General features: G+C 42.9%; 1 protein-coding gene across 1 annotated transcript; it reads right to left on the bottom strand.

Moving 5' to 3' along the window:
- Positions 1–341: 341 nt before the first annotated feature.
- On the bottom strand, positions 342–21,452 carry RCN2 (reticulocalbin 2). Its single transcript, XM_079991721.1, has 7 exons — positions 21,287–21,452; positions 16,937–17,042; positions 6,346–6,542; positions 5,610–5,723; positions 4,656–4,752; positions 2,444–2,586; positions 342–1,072 (listed from the first exon to the last, which is right to left on the bottom strand). The coding sequence occupies exons 1-7, from the start codon at positions 21,428–21,430 to the stop codon at positions 920–922; spliced, it is 954 nt and encodes a 317-aa protein (XP_079847847.1). The 5' UTR covers positions 21,431–21,452; the 3' UTR covers positions 342–919.

Genomic DNA, 21,452 nt, shown 5'->3' with positions numbered 1-21,452 from the left:
TAAGCATTTAGGATCCTAACAAATGACAAGGAATACATAGCAACAGTGAAGTGTGATACTGTGGACATGGAACAGGCTCCTAAGAGACTCACCTGGTCCCTTTGCCACTTTCTTTTAAGCGGCTGGAGAAAACAAGGCTTTCAGAGGCATGTAGTTAACAGGGCTTTAAAGAATTTTGATTTGCTGTTTCAAACCAATGTTGGCTTTTAAAGCTTGTATCTGTATCCCTGCATTATATTTATTTCATGTAAACCACGTTGTGTGCTTTTGGGAGAATAGTGGGTCTAATGTATTAATTTAGCCCTAGTTAAGGGAGTCATAGCAAGAATGACAAGAAAAAATGAGGACATTTTGAGTTTTTAATCTTTAGTGTTTAAAGTTTGTTTCTTACTTAAATACAATACACTTTCTAAAGCGATTATCATTACAGTAAAAATAATTGCTATCTAGCTGCAAAAATAAGATTCTCAGATTATAAACACCATCTACAGAAGTTAATATACACAGAAACCTTACAAATATGTAAGGCTTTAGTCCTTCTGGATATTCATACAGAAAGATTCTTACAAAGATGAAACAAACACCGTAATAGTTTTTCCTCTTTCCCAAAATCTAACACAAACTAGTGGTATTCTCTATCCTATCACATAGTCACATCTTTGCATTTTTTCAAGTATGTTTCAAAAAGCAGGACTAAAACATGAAATGCTGGAGAAGGCTTCTGCTCCCTTTAAAAGTACAATAGGTTTGTAGTACCAAAATTATGGAGGCGAAAACATCGAAGGCAATGTACAAAGAAACCCAGGGATGCAGAAACTGCTGCAGACACCAGTATATTACTGTGTTGCTGTCTTCAAAGCTGAACACATAAAAAATATATATATATAACTCTGGAACAAAGAATAGAGTCTCTTGGAAACTAGAGTTCTTCATGGTAAAAGCTTTCATCATGCAGCTGCCTGCCATAATCTGTGGCTTCACTGTTGAGAAACAGATCTGGATTCTCAAGAATTTCTGCCTCTGCCAGCCTTCCGTTACCATCCAAGTCCATTTCTTCAATGAGGTGGACAGCCTAGAGAATAAAATTAACAAGCATTAAAGTAGTTCACAAATTCATCTCTTGTCTGCCTGTCTGTCTTTCTTATTTGAAAAGACTGTACGGTACCTGTAAAGAGTTTCATAGAAATAATGTATCATCTGCTGTGTAAATATGATAAAAACATGTGATGGAAAGGAGAAATCCAAGTCGTTTCTGCATTCTCTTTTGGCTGTCCATATTACACTGGTGTGTTGCCAGGGGTCGGGGTTGGACTGCCAGATTAAAGTCTCACCCTCCAAAAATCTCCATGCTGCTCAGATATTGCAGCAGGGAGTAAAGAAATATATAGTGCTGAGCTGGGGAGTTATTTTTTGCTAGAGACTCGGATGCTTAGGTTCCACCAATCTCTTCAGGCCATCTTAACAGGTAGATACGGCTGCCTACCTATCAATCACCTGATGTCAGGTGAGGCGTTTTCTGTTGCCTATGTGGTTTGCCATCACTCAAGCTAGGACACAAGGTTTTGCAGGCAGGGGGGCTGTAATCTGAAGGTTGCCTGTGCAGTGGCAGTCGCAAAGGCACAGGGTTCTGCCTAAGCCAAGGATCAGATAAACCCACTTTCAGCACAAAATTGCATCTTTACCTGCTTAATAATAATAATAATTTTATTATTTATACCCCACCCACCTGGCTGGGTTTCGCCATCCACTCTGGGTGGCTCCCAACAGAATACAGTCAAACCTTGGTTGTCGAACATAATCCGTTCTGGTAGCCTGTTCAGCTTCCAAAATGTTTGACAACTGAGGCACAGCTTCCAATTGGCTGCAGGAGCTTCCTGCACTCAAGTGGAAGCCACGTCGGATGTTCAGCTTCCGAAAAACATTCGAAAACTGGAGCATTTACTTCCGTGTTTTTGGCGTTCAGGAGCCAAAACGTTCCAAAACAGAGGTGTTCGGAATCCGAGGTTTGACTGTATTAAAAACACGATAAAACAGCAAACATTAAAAACTTCCCTAAACACGGCTGCCTTCAGATGTCTTCTAAAAGTCTGGTGGGGAGGGCAGGTGCCACTACCGAGAAGGCCCTCTGCCTGGTTCCCTGTAACTTCGCTTCTCGCACTGAGAGGACCGCCAGAAGGCCCTCAGCGCTGGACCTCAGTGTCCACACCGAATGATGAGGATGGAGACACTCCTTTAGGTATACTGCTCCACACTAGATGGGCACAGGCTGGCCAAAATGGCCTTGCAGGCCAAATGGGGGAGGCCTTCCGCACTACTGCTAGAGTAGGCTGTTACAATGCTGAGCCACAATTAGGTGTGTTAAAGTCTAATGGATTCCAAGGAGGACTCAGAACATTTGCGACTGTGTGATTGAAGTCTGGCTATCAAGTTCATAAACTCTTACCTCTTCCTGAGCAATACCTTCATTATTAGGTACTACCCAGCTTAATAACTCTTTAGGGTTGAGTTTCCCATCCTTATCCTTGTCGTAATCATTTGTAAATCGATCCTTCTCCACAAGTATCCATTCTGGGTCTTCACTGGCAGCTAAACACAATTTTTCACATGGATTAAGTCTCTTTCCTTTGTATACCATCAGTTAAAATAAAGGAACTGGAAAAGCAACCATGCTTTCTGAAACAGTATCAGAAGAAACTTTAAAAATGCTGTCACGGCAATTATTAACAAAATGAAAACTATGTTCCAAATGTTGGATATGCCAAAAAGGCTACCATTTGGTATATTGCAAAAAAGAAAAAAGAAAAAAGAGCATTGTGGGGAAATGTAATTAAATAAAAATATCTGAATTATTTTTATTTTTAAAAAATAAACAATTCATATATTACATTTCATTCCAGTGAGGACCAAAGTGATTTACAACCAAAGCAACGTAACAATAAATCATAAACCTCATTGATAAAAAGTCTCTAAAAATTTATCAGCAAAATATATACTATCCCATAGGATCTTTTGCTTATGCTCTTAACCTATCTGAATAATACATATAATTATTATTTCAACTCAGCACCTCTGGCATAGGGAGGTACCGTCTACTACAGAGAGATATTGGAGGCTTAACACTGGGAAAGGCGGGTTAAGGCAAATGGCGTGAGGCTGTCCAATGTACACACTTTCTGGTGTGACTGCGGTATCTGAATGAATTTTGTCATTACCTTGTGGATCCTTTTCTGGACATTTGGAAGGCTTTTATGAAACATTTAAGTAAACTTAAGATGTATGTTATTGTATCCATGATGTGAATGGATGAGGGACTGTTTGGTTACTATTGGTGTATAGACAGATTAGATCGGGGTCAGCAACCTTTTTCAGCCGTGGGCTGGTCCACCGACCCTCAGACCATGTGGTGGGCTGGACTTATTTTGGAAAAAAAATGTAACGAACTCTTATGCCCCACAAATAACCCAGAGATGCATTTTAAATTAAACGACACATTCTACTCATGTAAAAACACGCTGATTCCAAGACTGACTGCGGGCCAGATTCAGTAGGCGATTGGGCCGCACCCGGCTCCCGGGCCTTAGGTTGCCTACTCCTGGATTAGATAGAGGAAGCCCCCCCCCCCCATTTACACACGTTTGATGTGTGTGCAACTGTGCATTGCGCCGAACCCACAAGTGACCCGGAAACATCATAAAGTCACTGAAATGTCACAAAATGGGCAGGATGAGGGCGGGGGCAGAATGGGGTTTGCAGGTTTTTTCAATGGCTTTCAATCATACAGGATTTCACCGACACACGTGGTGCCTCAGAACGTAACCCCTGCCTAAACAGGGACTGCCTGTGCACACTCCTTATTTTATTGGTTTAATTATTTTTTTCTCTTCCTCCTCTAGTTTATTAAATCTGCAAATAATTAAAAAACAACTATGCCGATGACAGCATACCTACTGGAAACTGAGAACAGGTTACATAAATATTTATAGCAACCAGACAAGCAAAACTACCAAGTATGGGCAATATAGAACAGATTCTGATTTCCGCTTGTGCAGCAGGACTTCCAGAACATCCTATGCATCACACACCCCGCCAAAAAAAAATGTGGTAGAGAATTGGGGGATGTTCCTAGGAGATGGAGGGGCTGCATGGCAGAGGAAGGGAGTTGAGCTTGTGCAATGCTGGTTATCACCCACTGACTCAACAAGGGTGTTTTTCATTAAATGTGAATGAACACCTTCTGATGGCAACCCCCCCCCAAAAAAAATTATATTCTTGTTAGTTCAGTTCAGTTCTGAAAAAAATGATATTGCTGTATCAAAAACCAGACAGCTTATATTAACTCCCCACATTACTCCAAAGATTTAGGGCCAAAGAGCATTACTGCCATAGAAAAGGAGATGGACAGATTCCTATTTAAATGCTTACAAACTGAACAGCAATAGTCATAGAACTGCAGAAGCTTAATCTCCTTTCTCCTTCCCACATTTACAAGGCACACAAGGTCACTGCTATTCAGAAACCAACCAGTTGCCAAAGGGAAGATGAGTGGAAAGTTTATGGAGAACACCTGTGTAAAATTAAGGGGCTTGACAGATGTACTTTGCAAATGCAATGCAAAGAATTTTTGACACTTCTAACATCATTCCCCGCCCACTCACTTGGATCTCTTCTGTAGTCACCAAGGAACTCTTCAAGGCTCACAAATCCATCGCCATTCTTATCATGTTCGTCCAAAGCCTCCTGAATTACAAACTCCTAGCGGGGAGAGAAAAGGTCGGGTAACTTTGGCCAGTTAACCAACAGTGTTTAAAGCGCCTGCAGAAATTCACAGGATTCTTAATTTAGATGAGGTGCACTAAATTCCAAGTAAAAATACAAGAGACAAGAATGAACGCACTGTGTAGCTGGGCAAATTCTCACCAACACAGTGAATGCTCATTCTGGTATTTGCATTTTCCTTAGAACTTGTTTCATCATCATCCAAATAAGTGAGCAAGTTGCACTAAGACAACAGTTTGAACTTGTGTACTCAGGTAAATAATTTTGTTAGTGAAGTCCAACCATTGTCTTAAGCAAGTGTGAGAGCACAGGAGATAGAACTAAATGGTGCACAAATGGTGCAGAAGATACTGAATATTCTCCCATGCTAAAATTTGTTGAGGTGAGGGCAAAGGAAGGGCCATTCAAGAACACACACTTTTTTTTACATGAAGCAGCTATAAGGGTTTCTAACTTGACAGCATCAGAAACAAATACTGAAATGAGGGTTCCTTGATTTCTCCCCTTCATTTCAATGTGGCCTATGCAGAACCGCTTGCCCTCAGCTGTTACACAGCATTGCAGGGCCCCAGCCTGGGGAGAGAGAGAGGTCTCACGGGCTTCAGTGGAAATCCTGCCCCCCAGTGGCTGAGCACTGGATTGCAGTCTGAAGAAACATCATCGCCACCACCTTTCCTGCGTATGTAAAAGCCCAGTGGTGGATTTTCAATGCTATGGAGAAGCTTGTTTTACTCAGAAAAATCTGTATGTTGTGCATCCCTATAGTGTCCCTCAGGATCTGAAGAATGAACAAACAACATTCCCCGTGGTAGCCGCTTTCTCTCAAAACTTGCCTTCATGTATTCTGCTTCCTCAGGATGTTCAAATGCAATGAATTCATCCAGATTCAGGCCAGAACTTCCATCCCTATTAGCCTTTTCAAACCTCTTCTTGTCCTTTAAATGGAGCTTAGAAAACAGTTTGGGGAATAACAGTTACATGAACGGAAGTCATATTGTATTCATTAGTTTCAAGCTACATAAACCTAACCTCCTTTTCCTTTTATTTTAAATACACGTTACAAGATCAATCTTATATACACTGAGAGGAGTTAGAAGTTCATCATAACTTATATCTAGCCAAAAGAGGGTTGATAAAGGATCTAGTCAGAGTGTGATTAGTGATGTAAGATGAGAAAATACAGAAACTACAAAATTATGTAAGCAAATGCCACATCTGTCATGGAAACCTATGAAGTACAATGTGTCATATTAGTATACATAGAATCATAGAGTTGGAAGAGACCACAAGGGACATCGAGTCCAACCCCCTCCAGATCATAGTGCTTAATTTTTTAAAAAAATTCACACAGATGAGTAACTTTACAAAAAACTGTTTACATGCAAGTTATAATTATTATTCTTTCCTTGTGTCAAGCAAGGAAGGGGGAATTAGTGCAATGGCTAGAAAACTTAGAGAGGATCTCTCATACTCTGAACTTGTGGCATTTTCATCCACAGGGCTGGCCTTGACCAAGGGAGGCAACAGATGTTCCAGGCTGGAGATACAGGAAAACACATGGTGTCTCACCTGCCGGAAAGATTCTTCTTCGGCATCTTCCAAAGTCGTATCATCATCAAAGTCTATTACACGATCATACATCTGAACATTGTATTCTTCCCAGGATACATATCCATCTCCATCTTTGTCATATTCACCAAACTGTTGCTTCGCATCTTCTACAACGTAATGCTTAAAAGATTGCTGGATCCATGAACTCAGCTCACCTGTGGAGATTCCCCATAACATAAGGAGGTGAAGGGATTCCCCCCTCCCCGCCATAAATATTAAGAGGAAGCCAGCATTTTCTAGGCTGCTTTAAGCACAGATGCAACCCTCATGCTACCTCCACAACAAATGGTGTCCCAACTGCACTAAACATTTAAAATACTATTATAGCATGTTTCATTTCAATTTCATAACATTTATACACCGAAAATTTGGAAAACTAATAAAAACTATTGGGCAAAATAAAATTTATACACTGCTTGATTGTAGGGGAAAACCCTCAAAGCAGTTTAAAAAAAGGTAAAACAGTGAAATCAGGAAAAAATCACAACCATACTTTAAAACATACAAAGTAATTCAAATTACCTCAACTTTCTAAGCATCTTGGTAGGCTTGTCTAAACAAGAATGGTTGTAGCAGGTCCCAAAAGAGTACAGGGAAGGCACCTGCTTGCTCTCAGTAGGCAGGGAATCGACCGCGATGGCTACCCCCAAAGAATCCTGGGAGCTGCGGTTTGTCAAGTGTGCCAACAGTTGTTGGGGTGCCCCATTCCCCTCCCTAAGCTACAATTCCCAGTGTGGCTCTACAATCAATTCCTCATCCCAGAGATGTGAAATGTAGTTATGTGAGGGCAATAGGGGCACCCTAACAACTCTCAATACCCTTAACAAACTTTGTTTGAAGTGATAACAGTGCTCTAAATATATAGCAGAGATGAGCCCTTGGACTGAAAAAAGATAACGCAGACACAGAATTTGCTGATTAAATGTTGCAAGACTATTTCACACCGTATGTATCCATCAAATCTTTATTACAGTCATAGAGAGGCATAAGTAGGGTGGGGAACAATCATTTTAAATCTGTAAAACACTTTGGGAAACTAAAATTATTAAAACAGAAGGTATATATAAAAAACTGTAAGAGGCATAAAGAAGGGTTGGGATCATTAAATGGATGTGGAAGAGCATAAAAGGTTAGTATATAAAAGGCTATAGCTATCAATTTACAGAGCACCCTGATATGAGTGTTCATTAAATCCAGTTTGTGGCACAGGTCATCATCCAACAAATTTTGAGCACTGCTATGCAGAACCTGGAAACATTGTATGTTGTAGCAGGGCTGGGTCCTCCTTGCAATAGTCTTAGCGCTCAGTGCTCTTTTGAGGCCAATGGGTGTTCTTGAAAGCTTTGCTGCATTGTCTGCCTAGAGCAGAGCAGGGATGTGTCTTCCAGCAAGTTTGGGGGAGTGAAAGTTTGAGCTATGGAGATGACCCACCATGGAGTTGATGTAGAAATTAAACAAGAGTAGGGCCAGTATGCAGCCTTGCTTGACACCTTGCTCAGTTTCAAAGGCATTGGTGAGATGGCCCCAGGGGTTACATCTTACTTTTTGAGGTCCCTTCATGTAACATACAAATTAAATGGAGTAGACGTGGATCTATTGAGATGGCCTCCAGTTTTTTTCCAGTTTAGCTCCGAGTATGGAATCAAATGCTGCTTTGAAATCTATAGAAGCAGCAAAGAGGGAGGTTGTGTTGCGGGAGGAATACTTCTCAATGAGATGATGGAGTACTAGGCACAGGTCAATAGTGGATCAGCCTTCCCTAAAGCCAGCTTGCTCCTCTGAAAGTATATTTTCTTGTTCCATCCAGTTGTGGAATTTCCATTGTAGGTGTCTTGCGTAAAGTTTGCTAATTACGTTAAGGAGGCTAATCAGTCTGTAGTTTGTAGGATCATCCTTTTTCCCTTTTTTATATACAGGGGCAATGATTACAAGCCCCCAGTCCTTGGGGGCTCGGCCATGGGTGTCAATGCAGGTGAAGAGTGAGGCCAGAATAGGGGCCCAGGAGTCCATATTGTTTTTAATGGCCTCTGGAGGAATTAGGTCTTCCCCCGGGGCCTTCCCCAGTCTTAGCTGAGCTACCAGGTTGTTAATCTCTTGTTACCATCACTGGTGCCCACATAGGCAGATTCTCTATAGTTTGACTAGAGCCTCCACTTTTAGCAGAGGTGTCCGTGTAGAGTTCCTGAAAGTGGGTCTCTGGCGGGATGTGAAAGTCCACCATGGTTGGGCCATTGCTTTGTGGGCTGGATGTAATATGCCAAAATGTGGCTGAAACATTGGATTTGGCTGCCTGGATAAGTTGTGTCCAGGTGTTCTTCCTGGCATCCCTTTTCTTTCGTGCCAGAAGGTACTTGTAGTATCTCTCCTGCTGGAGGAGGACCACTGCAGTTGTTGGTTTAGTCTTGGATATATAAGCCTTGTAAGTGGCAGCAAGAACTTTTCTGGCATTAACACAGTCCTTGTCAAAGCATGGCTTGGAGTGGTGCTGTTCTTGTCTCAAGGGTGTGCTATTATTCCAGGTTAGGAGCTGGTGGGGCTCTTGCATAAGGGTGTTATAGTTCTCCAAGAGTGCATCAGGAGACTTAGCAGATGTCAGGGCAGACCAAAGGCACTGTAGGCGATCTGAGGCCAGTAGTTCAGTTATCATTTGGTTTAGATGAGGAGTCCACTTGGGTCAACGGTAAGTTCTTCCTGCTGGCATTAGGAAGGGTTGGTAGCAGTCCTCAGTATGTATCACTTTGTGTGAAGGCTAAAGGAGAATTGGGAAGTGATCACTGTCAAATTTAGGCATAACTTCTAGGGTCTTAACATAAGGAAGGAGGTCCCTAGAAACATATACGGTAATCTATAGCACTCATTCTGGAGCCAGATAGGTAGGTGAATTCAGCTGGGTAGTCACTTTCAAGGGCACCATTTAAAATGTAGAGGTTTAGCCTAAATGCTGTTTGAGCCAAGCAGAGGACTGGGAAGTTTGATTTCTGATCTTTTGAGCTGCGAGTGAGAAGGAATCCATCAGCTTCAAGGTTGGGAGAAGGACATTTGTGCCGTGCATACAGTGAGTGGTCATTATGGCCCAGTCTGGTGTTGAGGTCCCCTCTCAGAACTACAATTGCATTTGGATTGAGCAGGATAAGGTCAGTGATATAAGTTTCCAGATCAGTCCACAAGACTCTGATCTGAGGATTCTGCCTCATTGGTGGCATATAAGCATTTATTACCAACAGCGCATGACTGGATTAACACTGCCATGGCATATGACTTGAAGGGGGGGGGGGTTGAAATGGCACGTTGAGTAGTGGAGACTAGGACCCCCCAGGACCCCTTTTGCTCTTCTGTGCTTCACCCCTGGTTCTGCCCCAGTTGAGAATGAATGAAATCCATGGAGTAGTAGTATTAAGTAGTGGGTGGACATCGCAGATGGCACAGAGATTTCTCCAAGTGGTTCTTTGTAGTAAGCTGGAACTGAACTGAACTGAACTGCTCAGCCGGCCTGCTTTTATAGGCAGGCGGCTGTCAACATTGTAACAACAACACTCCAGGGTTTCCCACCTATATTAACTGTCATGGACCTGAGTGAAAACTATATACACAATACCCCTGGTGGCCAGGGCGAGAACTTCAATACACAACAAGTATCCACAGTTGGTGTTTCCTGGATCATGATGTTGTCATGATAGGAGAGGAAGTCTTTAAAGCCAGGCTCTCTGGTGGATGCAAACCATCCAGCCACATTCCAAGTTAGAAGAGTGACCTCATGCAGGTCATGTTTTGCTCTTGCTCAGAAGGGGTCTGTGAAGATTTTTTGAGATTTTCTTCCAGGGTCTCATTTTCCAATGGCACGTTTATACCCAGGCCTAGGTCGACCCACCCAGGGAGCAGCATCCTTTTGGGCCCATTTTATGGAACTCACCTTGTCCCCATTAGTAGTTTCCAGAGGGTCGACTTTGTCCCTTTCTGCTAGAATCACTAATCAGTTGGAAATAGTAGTCTGTGGTGGGTAAAAGTCTTCATTTCTTAGCTGTTTAGCAGCAGAAAGGATGTAATTCTCACAATCTTTCAGGCAATTTAATTTAGCTTTAGTTTTGTGACGATTTAATCCTTGTCAATCCCAGGGCAATATATTTTTAAGGTTTGCCCATTTTTGTTGCAGCTCAATATCATTATTTTTCGTTGTTTCTTTACTCAAGGTAGCATCTGGATATTCAATCGTTTTGGTCATTGGACATATTATACTCACACTGGTAATCACTGGGCCTTTCCTTTCTAAATTGGCCAATGGAGTAATTTCCTTTTGTGTTGATCCAATTTCCTCCTAGGTATCTCATTTCTGTCCAGAGCCCAGGATTTGACATCTTATGAATTGTTTTGGTCGCAGGAGGAAATAAGTTTTCCTTTTCCTCCTTTTTACTTTGTACATTATTATTTGATAACAGATTTATCTCTGCCGTAACCCGTTGTAATGTGGGGTCATTTTGGGGAGTGATCTGTCCGTTCACTGTACCATCGTCCATCACATCTCTGGGCTTGACTTTCCCAGGACTTGTTCTCCCTTTCCCATTTTTTATCTCCTTTATCACTTGCAACTTAAATTCCTTTAATTTTAAGCCCGTTTCTTCTCCTGTGTTGCTTCTCAATAAGTCTAGCCTTTCCAAGATTTCTTTTTGGGCCACAGTTGGCAAGGTCCAATATTGACGCATTAAGGCTTTCTCTTCTGAAGTAAAATTTTCTATCCACTTGATCACAGAGTATTGTGGGTTATGTGTAGGTGGAGTCTTCCATTCTAGTTTTGATGTCTCTTGTTTATAATAGAGGAGGGGTTCTTGGGTCCAATTCAAATCTATAAGGTTTTCATCACTGTTTGGTTTCGGAGAATCTCTATCTTTGCACTCGACAGCCATATCACCAAGAAAGGATGCCAATGGTGCCCCGTTTTTAGAAAAATCTTATAATTTCTAGCCTGTCTATTATTTAAAAAACCTCCCTGATTTTATAAATAAAGTTGGCTAGATCTGGGTCCTTGAAAGTAACCACTGCTCATGCCCTAACACTGTCATAGTATAGATATTCTATGAAGACAGTATCATCGGGCATCTTTGCTCCTGGTAAGGTCTTATCTAGAATAAGCAGCAGATGTGTTATACGTTCTGCCTGGGTAAGGAGGCTTTCAGTTTTGGATAATTTGCGGTAACTAGTTTTTGTGGGATCATCACCAAATTCCACCCTTTTTCCTGGTGAAAAGTCACGTTGGGCTTCTGGATAATCAATTGTTGGGTCAAGTTCAGTTTTGTGGACAGTATCCTCTCTGTTTCCCTCGTTCCCAGGTGCTTTCCCTTCTGGAGTCAAAGCAGCAACCTCAACTCAGGCATCTGTTTTATTTTCCTCTGTCGGATTTTCCTTCTCTAACATTTGCTGTGATTTAGCATCATTTGCTACTATCTTCTTCCTTTCCCCTTTTCCCCTCTGGGCTTTTGATGCAGACTTATTTGTATCCAAAGTGGAATCTGTTGGTATCAACATGTAAAGCTTCTGTAATTGATTTTTACATGCACATTGAGTTTTACAGTGGTGCCTCGCAAGACGAAATTAATTCGTTCCACGAGTTTTTTCGTCTTGCGATCTTTTCGTCTTGCGAAGCACGGACTTTGGAAAAGCTTCAAAAATCACCAAAGTCTTCAAAAACCTCAAAAAAGGCTACCACACCGCGTGCTATGAGTTGCTCCTCGAAGTGAATGCACGGTTTTACGAAAAATGAAACAAACTTGCAAGACAAAGGAAACAAACTTGCAAGACATTTTCGTCTTGTGAAGCAAGCCCATAGGGAAATCCGTCTTGCGAAGCAACTCAAAAAACGAAAAACTCTTTCGTTTTGCGAGTTTTTCGTCTTACGAGGCATTCGTCTTGCGAGGTACCACTTTATTCTTCTTTAAGTCTTTAATATTTTTACTTTTCTTCAGTGCTTTAGATTTTTTGTTATACAGTCTTTTGGTGATTTCTTCAGTATTTTCCTTTGCCAATGCAGTGATTACCGGCTGGGTTTGTCTAGATGTCCTTTCAGTATCTTTTGGCTCTAAAGCTCTCTCGAGTTGTAAAATTTTCCACCAAGGTTGTAAGCAGCCCCATGCTTACTGTAAGAAAGTTTTTGATGAGGGTTAATTCTGAGCAAACCATATGAAGCTGATCATGGAGGTCAGTGTCTCTCTCCTCTGCTTGTGTGCCTTTAGAAATGGCTTGTTGTTGGGTGGGTTTTTGCTTAGTTCAAAAGAATGCCTCTGTATAGGTTAACCCCAATTTATTTCTCAAATTGGCCTTGTTTATGTCCTCTGCCAAGGCCAAGTCTAGGGCTAATTTATTGAGGGACTTATGTTCCTAGGTTCCTGCATGTCCCCTTTAAGATGTATTGACCAATGGAGATGAAATTAACAACAACTGGATCCTTTAGATGGAGAATGAATGACACCCTATTTAGAGATGAAGAGATCTATAAGAAGGCCCTAAAAACATTGAAAGATTACTTTGAGATAAATTTGAGAACAGAAGTGGAGAAAAGAACAATTTGGGACGCTAGTAAAGCCGTGATGCGAGGTTTCTTAATCCAACAGAACTCCATAAAGAGGAAGAAGCAAAATGAGAGGAAAGAAAAAATCTTAGAAAAAATGAAAGAAGGAGAAAAGAAATTGAGGTCCAAACCAAAGTCTCATGAGATTTTGAGAGAAATAAAGTTATATCAGATGCAATACATGGAACTTATGAATCAAGAAATAGAATGGAAAATAAAGCAAATGAGACAAAGGACTTTTGAATCAGCAGATAAATGTGGGAAACTTCTGTCATGGCAATTGAAAAAGAGACAGATATTGAATACTGTGACAAGCCTAGAAATGGATGGAAAAATTATCTATAAACCTAATGAGATAAGTAATTGTTTTCAAAGTTTTTTTAAGAAATTGTATGCACAAGGGCCAGTTAACGAACAAGAAATAGAAGAATTTATTAAAAAATATGGTCTACCAAAAATCTCAGAACAAAGTAAAATGATCCTGAATGAGAAAATAACAGAACAAGAAATAGAGGGTGCCATTCAGAATATGCAATTGGGAAAATCACCAGGACCAGATGGTTTGATGGCTAGATATTATAAAGTGTTGAAGGAATGGCTAATACAACCATTGAAGGAAGTTTGTAATGAAATTATGGAGGGGAAAAAGGCACCTGAATCGTGGAAAGAGGCTTTCATCTCACTTATACCGAAAACAGAGACTGAAAAGAACCAGGTTAGAAACTACCGCCCTATATCTTTACTTAATGTGGATTATAAAATTTTTGCAGACATTTTGGCAAAAAGACTGAAGAGAGTGTTGATAGGGGAGATTCATAAGGACCAAACGGGCTTTCTCCCAGGGAGACATATGTCAGACAACGTGAGGAACATTATAGACATTTTGGAGTTGTTAGAAGTTGACATTAACAGGAAGGCTGTTCTGATTTTCGTGGATGCGGAGAAAGCCTTTGACAATATTTGTTGGAGCTTTATGAAGAAGAATCTCAAAGGGATGGGGGTAGGCCAAGGTTTTGAAAACGGTATAGGTGCAATATATTCTAAACAAAAGGCTAAGTTAATTGTAAATAATGTGGTGACAGAAGAAATATTTATAGAAAAAGGTACACGGCAGGGATGCCCAATATCCCCTTTGCTTTTTATATCAGTCCTGGAGGTTTTGTTAAACATGATTAGAAAGGACCAGTTGGTTAAAGGAGTTCAGGTCGGAGTTAGACACTACAAACTAAGAGCATTCGCAGATGATCTAGTATTGACCCTGCAACAGCCAGACACTAGTACTAAAAGAGTATTAGAATTAATTGAAATATTTGGTCGAGTAGCAGGATTTAAACTGAACAAACAAAAAACGAAAGTGTTGGAAAAAAATTTAACAATGGAGGAAAGAGAGAGATTTCAGAATGAAACAGGTTTGGAAATAATGAAAAAAGTGAAATACCTGGGGATAAACTTAACATCTAAGAATGTGAATTTATTTAAGGATAATTATGAAAAATGTTGGTTAGAAGTAAAGAAAGATCTAGAAATATGGTCAAGGTTGAAACTTTCCTTGTTAGGCCGGATCGCTACTATTAAGATGAATGTATTGCCTAGAATGCTATTTTTATTTCAGACGTTGCAGATTTTGGACAAGATGGATTGTTTCAAGAAGTGGCAGAAAGATATATCAAAATTTGTCTGGCAGGGCAAAAAGCCCAGAATAAAATTTAAGATCTTAACTGATGCAAAAGATAGAGGGGGGTTTGCCCTGCCGGACTTAAGACTTTATTATGAATCGGCAGCTTTTTGCTGGTTGAAACACTGGCTACTTCTTGAGAACACAGACATTTTGGATCTGGAAGGGTATGATAATAGCTTTGGTTGGCATGCATACTTATGGTATGATAAGGCAAAGGTGTATAAAGGCTTTAAAAACCATATTGTAAGGAAAGCATTGTATAATGTCTGGATTCGATATAAAGATTTGTTGGAAAGTAAAACTCCCAGGTGGGTGTCACCAATGGAAGCTAAGGAAGTGAAAAAGCTTAATATGGACTCTAAATGGCCAAAATATTGTGAAATTTTAGAATATGATGGTGAAAGGGTTAAACTTTAGAGTTACGAGAAATTAAAGCCCAAAGTACGAGATTGGTTGCACTATCATCAGATAAATGAGACATTCAAACAGGACAGGAAAATAGGATTTCAGAAAGAGAGGTCAAAACTAGAAACAGAATTGTTAGAACCCAATACTAAGAACTTATCAAGAATGTATAATTTGCTGTTGAAATGGAACACACAGGATGAGATGGTGAAATCAGCTATGATTAAATGGGCACAAGATATTGGTCATGATATTATGTTTGCTGACTGGGAACAGTTATGGACTACCGGTATTAAATTTACTGCATGTAATGCTTTAAAAGAAAACATAATGAAAATGATCTACAGGTGGTACATGACCCCAGTCAAGCTTGCGAAAATCTATCATGTGCCCAATAATAAATGTTGGAAATGTAATGAGACTGAAGGTACTTTTTATCACCTTTGGTGGACCTGCCCGAAGATTAAAGCTTTTTGGGAAATGATCTATAATGAAATTAAGAAAGTCCTTAAGTGGACTTTTCCTAAGAAACCAGAGGCTTTTCTCTTGGGCATGGTTGGCCAATTGGTGTTAAAGAAGGATAGGATTTTCTTTATGTATGCTACCACAGCAGCAAGAATTCTACTGGCAAAGTATTGGAAGAGGCAAGAACTACCTACTCTGGAAGAATGGCAAACAAAGGTGATGGACTTTATGGGATTGGCTGAGATGACGGGCAGAATTCGTGACCAGGGGAAGGAGACAGTGGAAGAGGACTGGAAGAAATTTAAAATATACCTTAAAAACTGTTGTAAAATTGAGGAATGCTAAGATGTCAAGGGGTAAGAAACAGAGAATTACAGCTGTAACTAAAAAAGTAAAGGAAATTTAATGAAAGGGAATCAAGATAAATTGACCAAAGGGTTGCTAAAGAACCATAAAACAAGGATGCAGGGATGGGGAGGTATGGGGAAGTCGAAGGAAAGAAGGTGTATGAAAATACAATTATGAAGTTATACATGTTTAAATGTTTGGTATGTTTTTGTTTTGTGTTTTGTTTTTTATTATGTGTTTGAAAAATGAATAAAAATTATTTTTTAAAAAAAATAAGATGTATTGACCAGTCCAACGCAGGAAGTATAGGGGATACTTCATCTTGTATCAGCTTGCTTGACTCTTCTTTACTCTCCTGAAGGAAAAACTTTGTGATTTTAGTTTGTCTTCTCCGAGGTTCAGGAGAGCTACTTGTAAAGTTTGGCGTAATTCCCAGGACTTTACATGCCTTCCTTGTGTTACCATATTGGTCAACCACTCAGGGAGACAATGGAGCCAAGGCTTAAGTCTTAATCTTGCGCAGAGTCCCACAAAGAGTTACATCCAATGAAATGGAGAGGAGTTAATTCTTTCGTTTCTTTTCTTCCTCACCTTATCGGTAAAACACTGACTCACCCAGCGTTTTTCTCAGCCCAGCACTTCTCGTATCCCAGCAGTTTTCTCAACGGTTTCTCAACTGGATTGTCTCATCTGGTAAGTTGCAGTTAGTGCGAATGTGTTAGACTCAGAGGTCGGTGGCCATCTTGAAACCTCCACCCCATATATATTATTTGGGCCAACTCAAACTTATGTAGTGCATTCATACAGAAGCAACTGTATTGGACGGGTCATCTGCCAGCTTGTCCTCTCGCTTCTCATCCTTCAGCCATTTGCTGAGCAGTTGTTGAAGTTCAGGAAATATTCTAACTGGCCAGAGTGAAGTGGTCCACCTGCAGCTGTGGTCAGAAGAAGCCCCCCTTGGGCTACCCAACAGCTGAATTATGTGGTTTGGTTAGGATTCATATCTGCTGCAAGCTGATGTAAAGATCTTTATATATAGTACAATGTCTATATTTTTTCATGAATAATTGGTAAATACTCTTTTCATAACATCATACCTTCTGTGAGAAAGCCATCAGCGTCCACATCAATTTTTTTTATAATACCCTTCAATCTTTTCTGCTGCTCATCTGGACTCAGTCTGGCAAACTCTTCCACTTCTTCCTTTGGAGGGAACAAGAAATCATTAAAAATGAGCACATAATCTGGGTGGGTTTATCACTTTTGGCGTGCTGTCAAAGAAGGTATTTTCAGCAGACAAAACATCTTTGGATCCTCCACTCCTACCATCAAATGCCCAGCTGCTGCTCACTAAGAGGAACTGTGTGGCAGTTGGGCCCCTTCCCAAAACTGGGGAAAGTTGCCTGACTGCTAAGGCTGCAACCCGGGGCTTGGGAGTAAGAATGACTCTCAGCCATGGGCATAGCCACAATTTTTGTTAGGAAGGACAGGACTTTTGTTAGGGGGGGCAGAACCACCGTGATTGGTCAGCTAAGTATTTCTATTGTTTTACTTGATGGGGGGGGGCCTTGGCTACTCGCATGCTCTCAGTGAGACTTTCAAGGGTCCCAAGGGTCATCTAGTCCAACCCCTGCAATGCCGGAATCTCAGCTGAAGCTTCTATGACAGCCAGCTATTCAACCTCTGCTTAAAAACCTCCAAGGAAGGCGAGTCCACCACCTCTCGTGGGAGTCTGTTCTCAGTAAACATGAGTAAAGCTGTGGTATATATCACTTTATTCCAGCTGGTTCACCTAAAATTACAGCTGCTGTTAGACTCAGAATCCAGCCTAATAATTGCACAGGGAGGAGATGAGAGATTCTAGAAAGTAGGCAACAAACTGGCTAGAAATAGTTTAAATAACTGTTTCATCATCTGAAATCTTACCAGTTACACAAACATGCCCTCTTTTATCATCATCATCTGAAGGTCCTATTTTGAGGTGCCAGATAAGGGGCAGTCCAAAAATCTTTGCCACCTAGTGCTCTCCAGCAATGGCAACTGCCACTCTGCCACTACCAATCTCTTTCGTGCTTCAGGATCTAGCAGACACTAAGGCTTGGAACAAGAGCATCATCAAAACAGCATGTATGGGAAGGAAAGAGAGCATCAAGGATATTCCAAATTAATAGGCAATTGCCAATGCCTTGGTCCTGCACATCACATATCAGAAATCCTTCTTTGCATAAAACCATACACTGAAACAGTGCAGTGTGGGGAAAGCAATATTTCAATTGCCCTGCCATCCTGATTTTGAATGGCAACTGATGTAAGTGATATGCATTTGTAAACTTGAATGAGGAGTTTGTGTGTCCCAGGGGGAAGGAGTTGTTCCACAAAGGGGGGGGGGAATCTGTGAACCTCCAGATATTGCAGGACTCCCATTCCCATCAGCCCCCACCAGCATGGGTAATGGGCAGAGATGATCAGAGATGTAATCTAGCAACATCTGGAGTGTGATAGGTGCCTCACTTCTGGCTTACAGGATATTTGGTGGCATCTTAAGTTTATTTGTGCAGAGGCAGAGCCACCCCAAGGCAAGATGCAGGAGCACCCTCAGGCAGGCAAATCTGGCGGGCAAATCTGACTCCAAAGTACACAACCCAGGGGAACGTTTTCTGGAACAAGCTCCATTGTCATGAATAGGAACTGTTTAAGAGCACAATGTTATAATAATAAATAATAATAAATTTTATTTATATCCCGCCCTCCCCAGCCGAAGCCAGGCTCAGGGCGGCTAACAACACTAAAATAGTGCAACATTCTAAAAACTTTATAAAAATCAAAATCAAAATTGATGGCAACCATAAACTAAAGCTTTGTAAAGATTGCCAGAGGAGGGGGTCAGGCTGCGCCCTGACCAAAGGCCTGGTGGAACAGCTCTGTCTTGCAGGCCCTGCGGAAAGATGTCAAGTCCTGCAGGGCCCTTGTCTCTTGTGACAGAGCGTTCCACCAGGTTGGAGCCGCAGCCGAAAAAGCCCTGGCTCTAGTTGAGGCCAGCCTAACCTCTCTGTGGCCTGGGACCTTCAAGATGTTTTTATTTGAAGACCGTAAATTCCTCTGTGGGGCATACCAGGAGAGGCGGTCCCGTAGGTACGAGGGTCCTAGGCCGTATAGGGCTTTGAAGGTTAAAACCAGCACCTTAAACCTGATCCTGTACTCCACCGGGAGCCAGTGCAGCTGGTACAGTGGTGCCCCGCAAGACGAACGCCTCGCAAGACGGAAAACCCGCTAGACGAAAGGGTTTTCCGTTTTGGAGGCCCTTCGCAAAACTAATTTCCCTATGGGCTTGCTTCGCAAGACGAAAATGTCTTGCGAGTTCCTGCGGGGTTTTTTCCCTTTTTTCCCCCTTTTCCTAAGCTGCTAAGCTGCTTAGCAGCTGATCCGCTGATAAGCCGCTTAACAGCTGATCGCTAAAAGCCGCTAAACCGCTAATAGCGCTAATCCGCTAAGCTGTCAATGGGCTTGCTTCGCAAGATGAAAAAACCGCTATACGAAGAGCCTCATGGAACGGATTAATTTCGTCTTGCGAGGCACCACTGTATAGAACCGGATGAATGTGATCTCGCAGCGAAGACCCCATAAGGAGTCTCGCCGCGGCATTCTGCACCCGCTGGAGTTTCTGGGTCAGTCTCAAGGGCAGCCCCATGTAGAGCGAGTTACAATAATCCAGTCTGGAGGTGACCGTCGCGTGGATCACAGTGGCTAGGTCAGGGCGAGAGAGGTAAGGAGCCAACTGCTTAGCTTGGCGGAGATGAAAAAATGCCGCCTTTGTTATAGCTGCAATCTGCGCCTCCATGGAGAGGGAGGTATCGAAGATTACACCCAAACTCTTAACGGACGGTGCTGACACTAATTGCACCCCTGCAAGAGATGGGAGTTGCCCCCTCAATCCCATATCGTACCGTCCCAGCCAGAGGACCTCTGTCTTTGAAGGATTTAACTTCAACCGGCTCCCACGTAACCATCCAGCCACAGCTTCCAAGCATCTGATCAGTGTGTCTGGGGCCGAGTCAGGATGGCCATCCATCAACCGATAGAGTTGGGTGTCATCAGCATACTGATGGCAACCCAGCCCAAAACTCCGGACAAGCTGGGCGAGGGGGCGCATAAAGATGTTGAAAAGCATCGGGGAGAGTATCGCACCCTGGGGCACTCCACACACCAGGGAGTGGCGCAATGACAATTCCCCCCCAAGCGCCACCCTGCGTCCCCGACCAGAGAGAAACGAGTGCAGCCATTGAAGGACTGTGCCCTGGATCCCCACGTCGGCAAGGCGGTGGTCCAGGAGTTTGTGATCGACCATGTTGAAGGCTGCTGACAGGTCTAGAAGAATCAGCAGCCCCGACCCGCCTCGATCCAGCTGCCTGCGGAGATCATCTGTTAGGGCGACCAGAGCCGTCTCAGTCCCATGACCAGCACGGAAGCCGGACTGGAATGGATCCAGAGCTGATGTTTCATCCAGAAACCTACCAAGCTGTTCAGCAACCGCTCTGTCAATCACCTTACCCAGGAATGGAAGATTCGAAACCGGGCGGTAATTGGATAGATCTAAGGGATCTAATGATGTTTTCTTTAAGAGCGGTCGCACCACTGCCTCCTTCAGTTCCCCTGGGAATGTTCACCCTCCTTATAAGGTTGATGCAAACATATCAAGAAGAGCACTTTGAACTCTTTAGACACGCTATATAGTATTGTCATGATTCACATTATTGACTTATTATTAATTAATCTAGAGAGACTGGTTTATAACTAGCATTCATTTAAGCAGTTCTAAACATCCATTTCTTCACACAGAAAACACAGTTCACCCTGTTGCTGAGGCCCCAACCAATACCTGGGTTGCTTCTTTTTCCCTAGCATATACAACTATGTCCCAGTTCTTTGTGTTACCTATCCCCAAAGGAGGGGGGTCACTGTCCTCATTTTTCTGCCTTTGTGAGTGCCTTATTCTGATTTTTTTTTGGGGGGGGGGGTTGGTGCATCATCTTTGTATGTGGGGTCACAGTCCCCCTCCCCTAGAAGTAAACCCCACTGAGCTCGGAGGGACTGGATGCCCGGGCACCTGGCCAAAGCGCGGCCCTCTGCTCCGCAGCCCCTTCCGCCGCCCTCAGCAGCCTCCGCGCCACAGCTTCGGGTGTGGAGGGAGGGCGGCGGCCTGCCTCAAAAATGGAAGCCCGGGGCAGCTGGAGGCGCTGCAGCCGCAGGCGGGCCACCCCCAAGCCGCCCTCCCGGCCCGCCCGCCCCGCTCCCCCGCCGCCGCTGAAGCGACGCTGCGCGCTGGCCGGGCGATTCTCGAAGGGCTCCTCCGCCTCTGCACACGGGGAGCGAGAGCGCGGCTTCCCCGGCCTGGCCGGTCCCGCGGAGCCGGCGCGCCTTCCTCCCCTCCCTCCCTCCGGGCGACTCACCTGGCCTCCCAGCAGCGCCTGGCGGTCGTAGTCCGGGCGGTGCTCGCCGTCGTCGCCGCCGCCGTAGTGCTGCTGCCTCTCGGCCGCCACGCCCAGGACCAGGCCCAGCAGCAGCGCCAGCGGAGGGCCAGGCGCCGCCCGCATCACGGCCCCTCTCTCTCTCTCT

Source organism: Podarcis cretensis (genome assembly GCF_951804945.1).
Source record: "Podarcis cretensis genome assembly, chromosome: 9".
NCBI lineage: Eukaryota > Metazoa > Chordata > Lepidosauria > Squamata > Lacertidae > Podarcis > Podarcis cretensis.
Note: the sequence above shows the minus strand (reverse complement) of the source record. Positions and strands in the feature narration are given on the sequence as shown.

What these genes read in the sequence shown, in the direction of transcription:
- RCN2 (XM_079991721.1), bottom strand. Translation starts at nt 21,430, where the DNA reads ATGCGGGCGGCGCCTGGCCCTCCGCTGGCGCTGCTGCTGGGCCTGGTC. An exon ending in AAGAAGAATCTTTCCGGCAG is followed by an intron (nt 5,724 to 6,345) that starts GTGAGACACCAT and finishes CTGTTTTCTAAG; the next exon opens with CTCCATTTAAAGGACAAGAA. An exon ending in AAGGTATTGCTCAGGAAGAG is followed by an intron (nt 1,073 to 2,443) that starts GTAAGAGTTTAT and finishes TTTATTCTCTAG; the next exon opens with GCTGTCCACCTCATTGAAGA.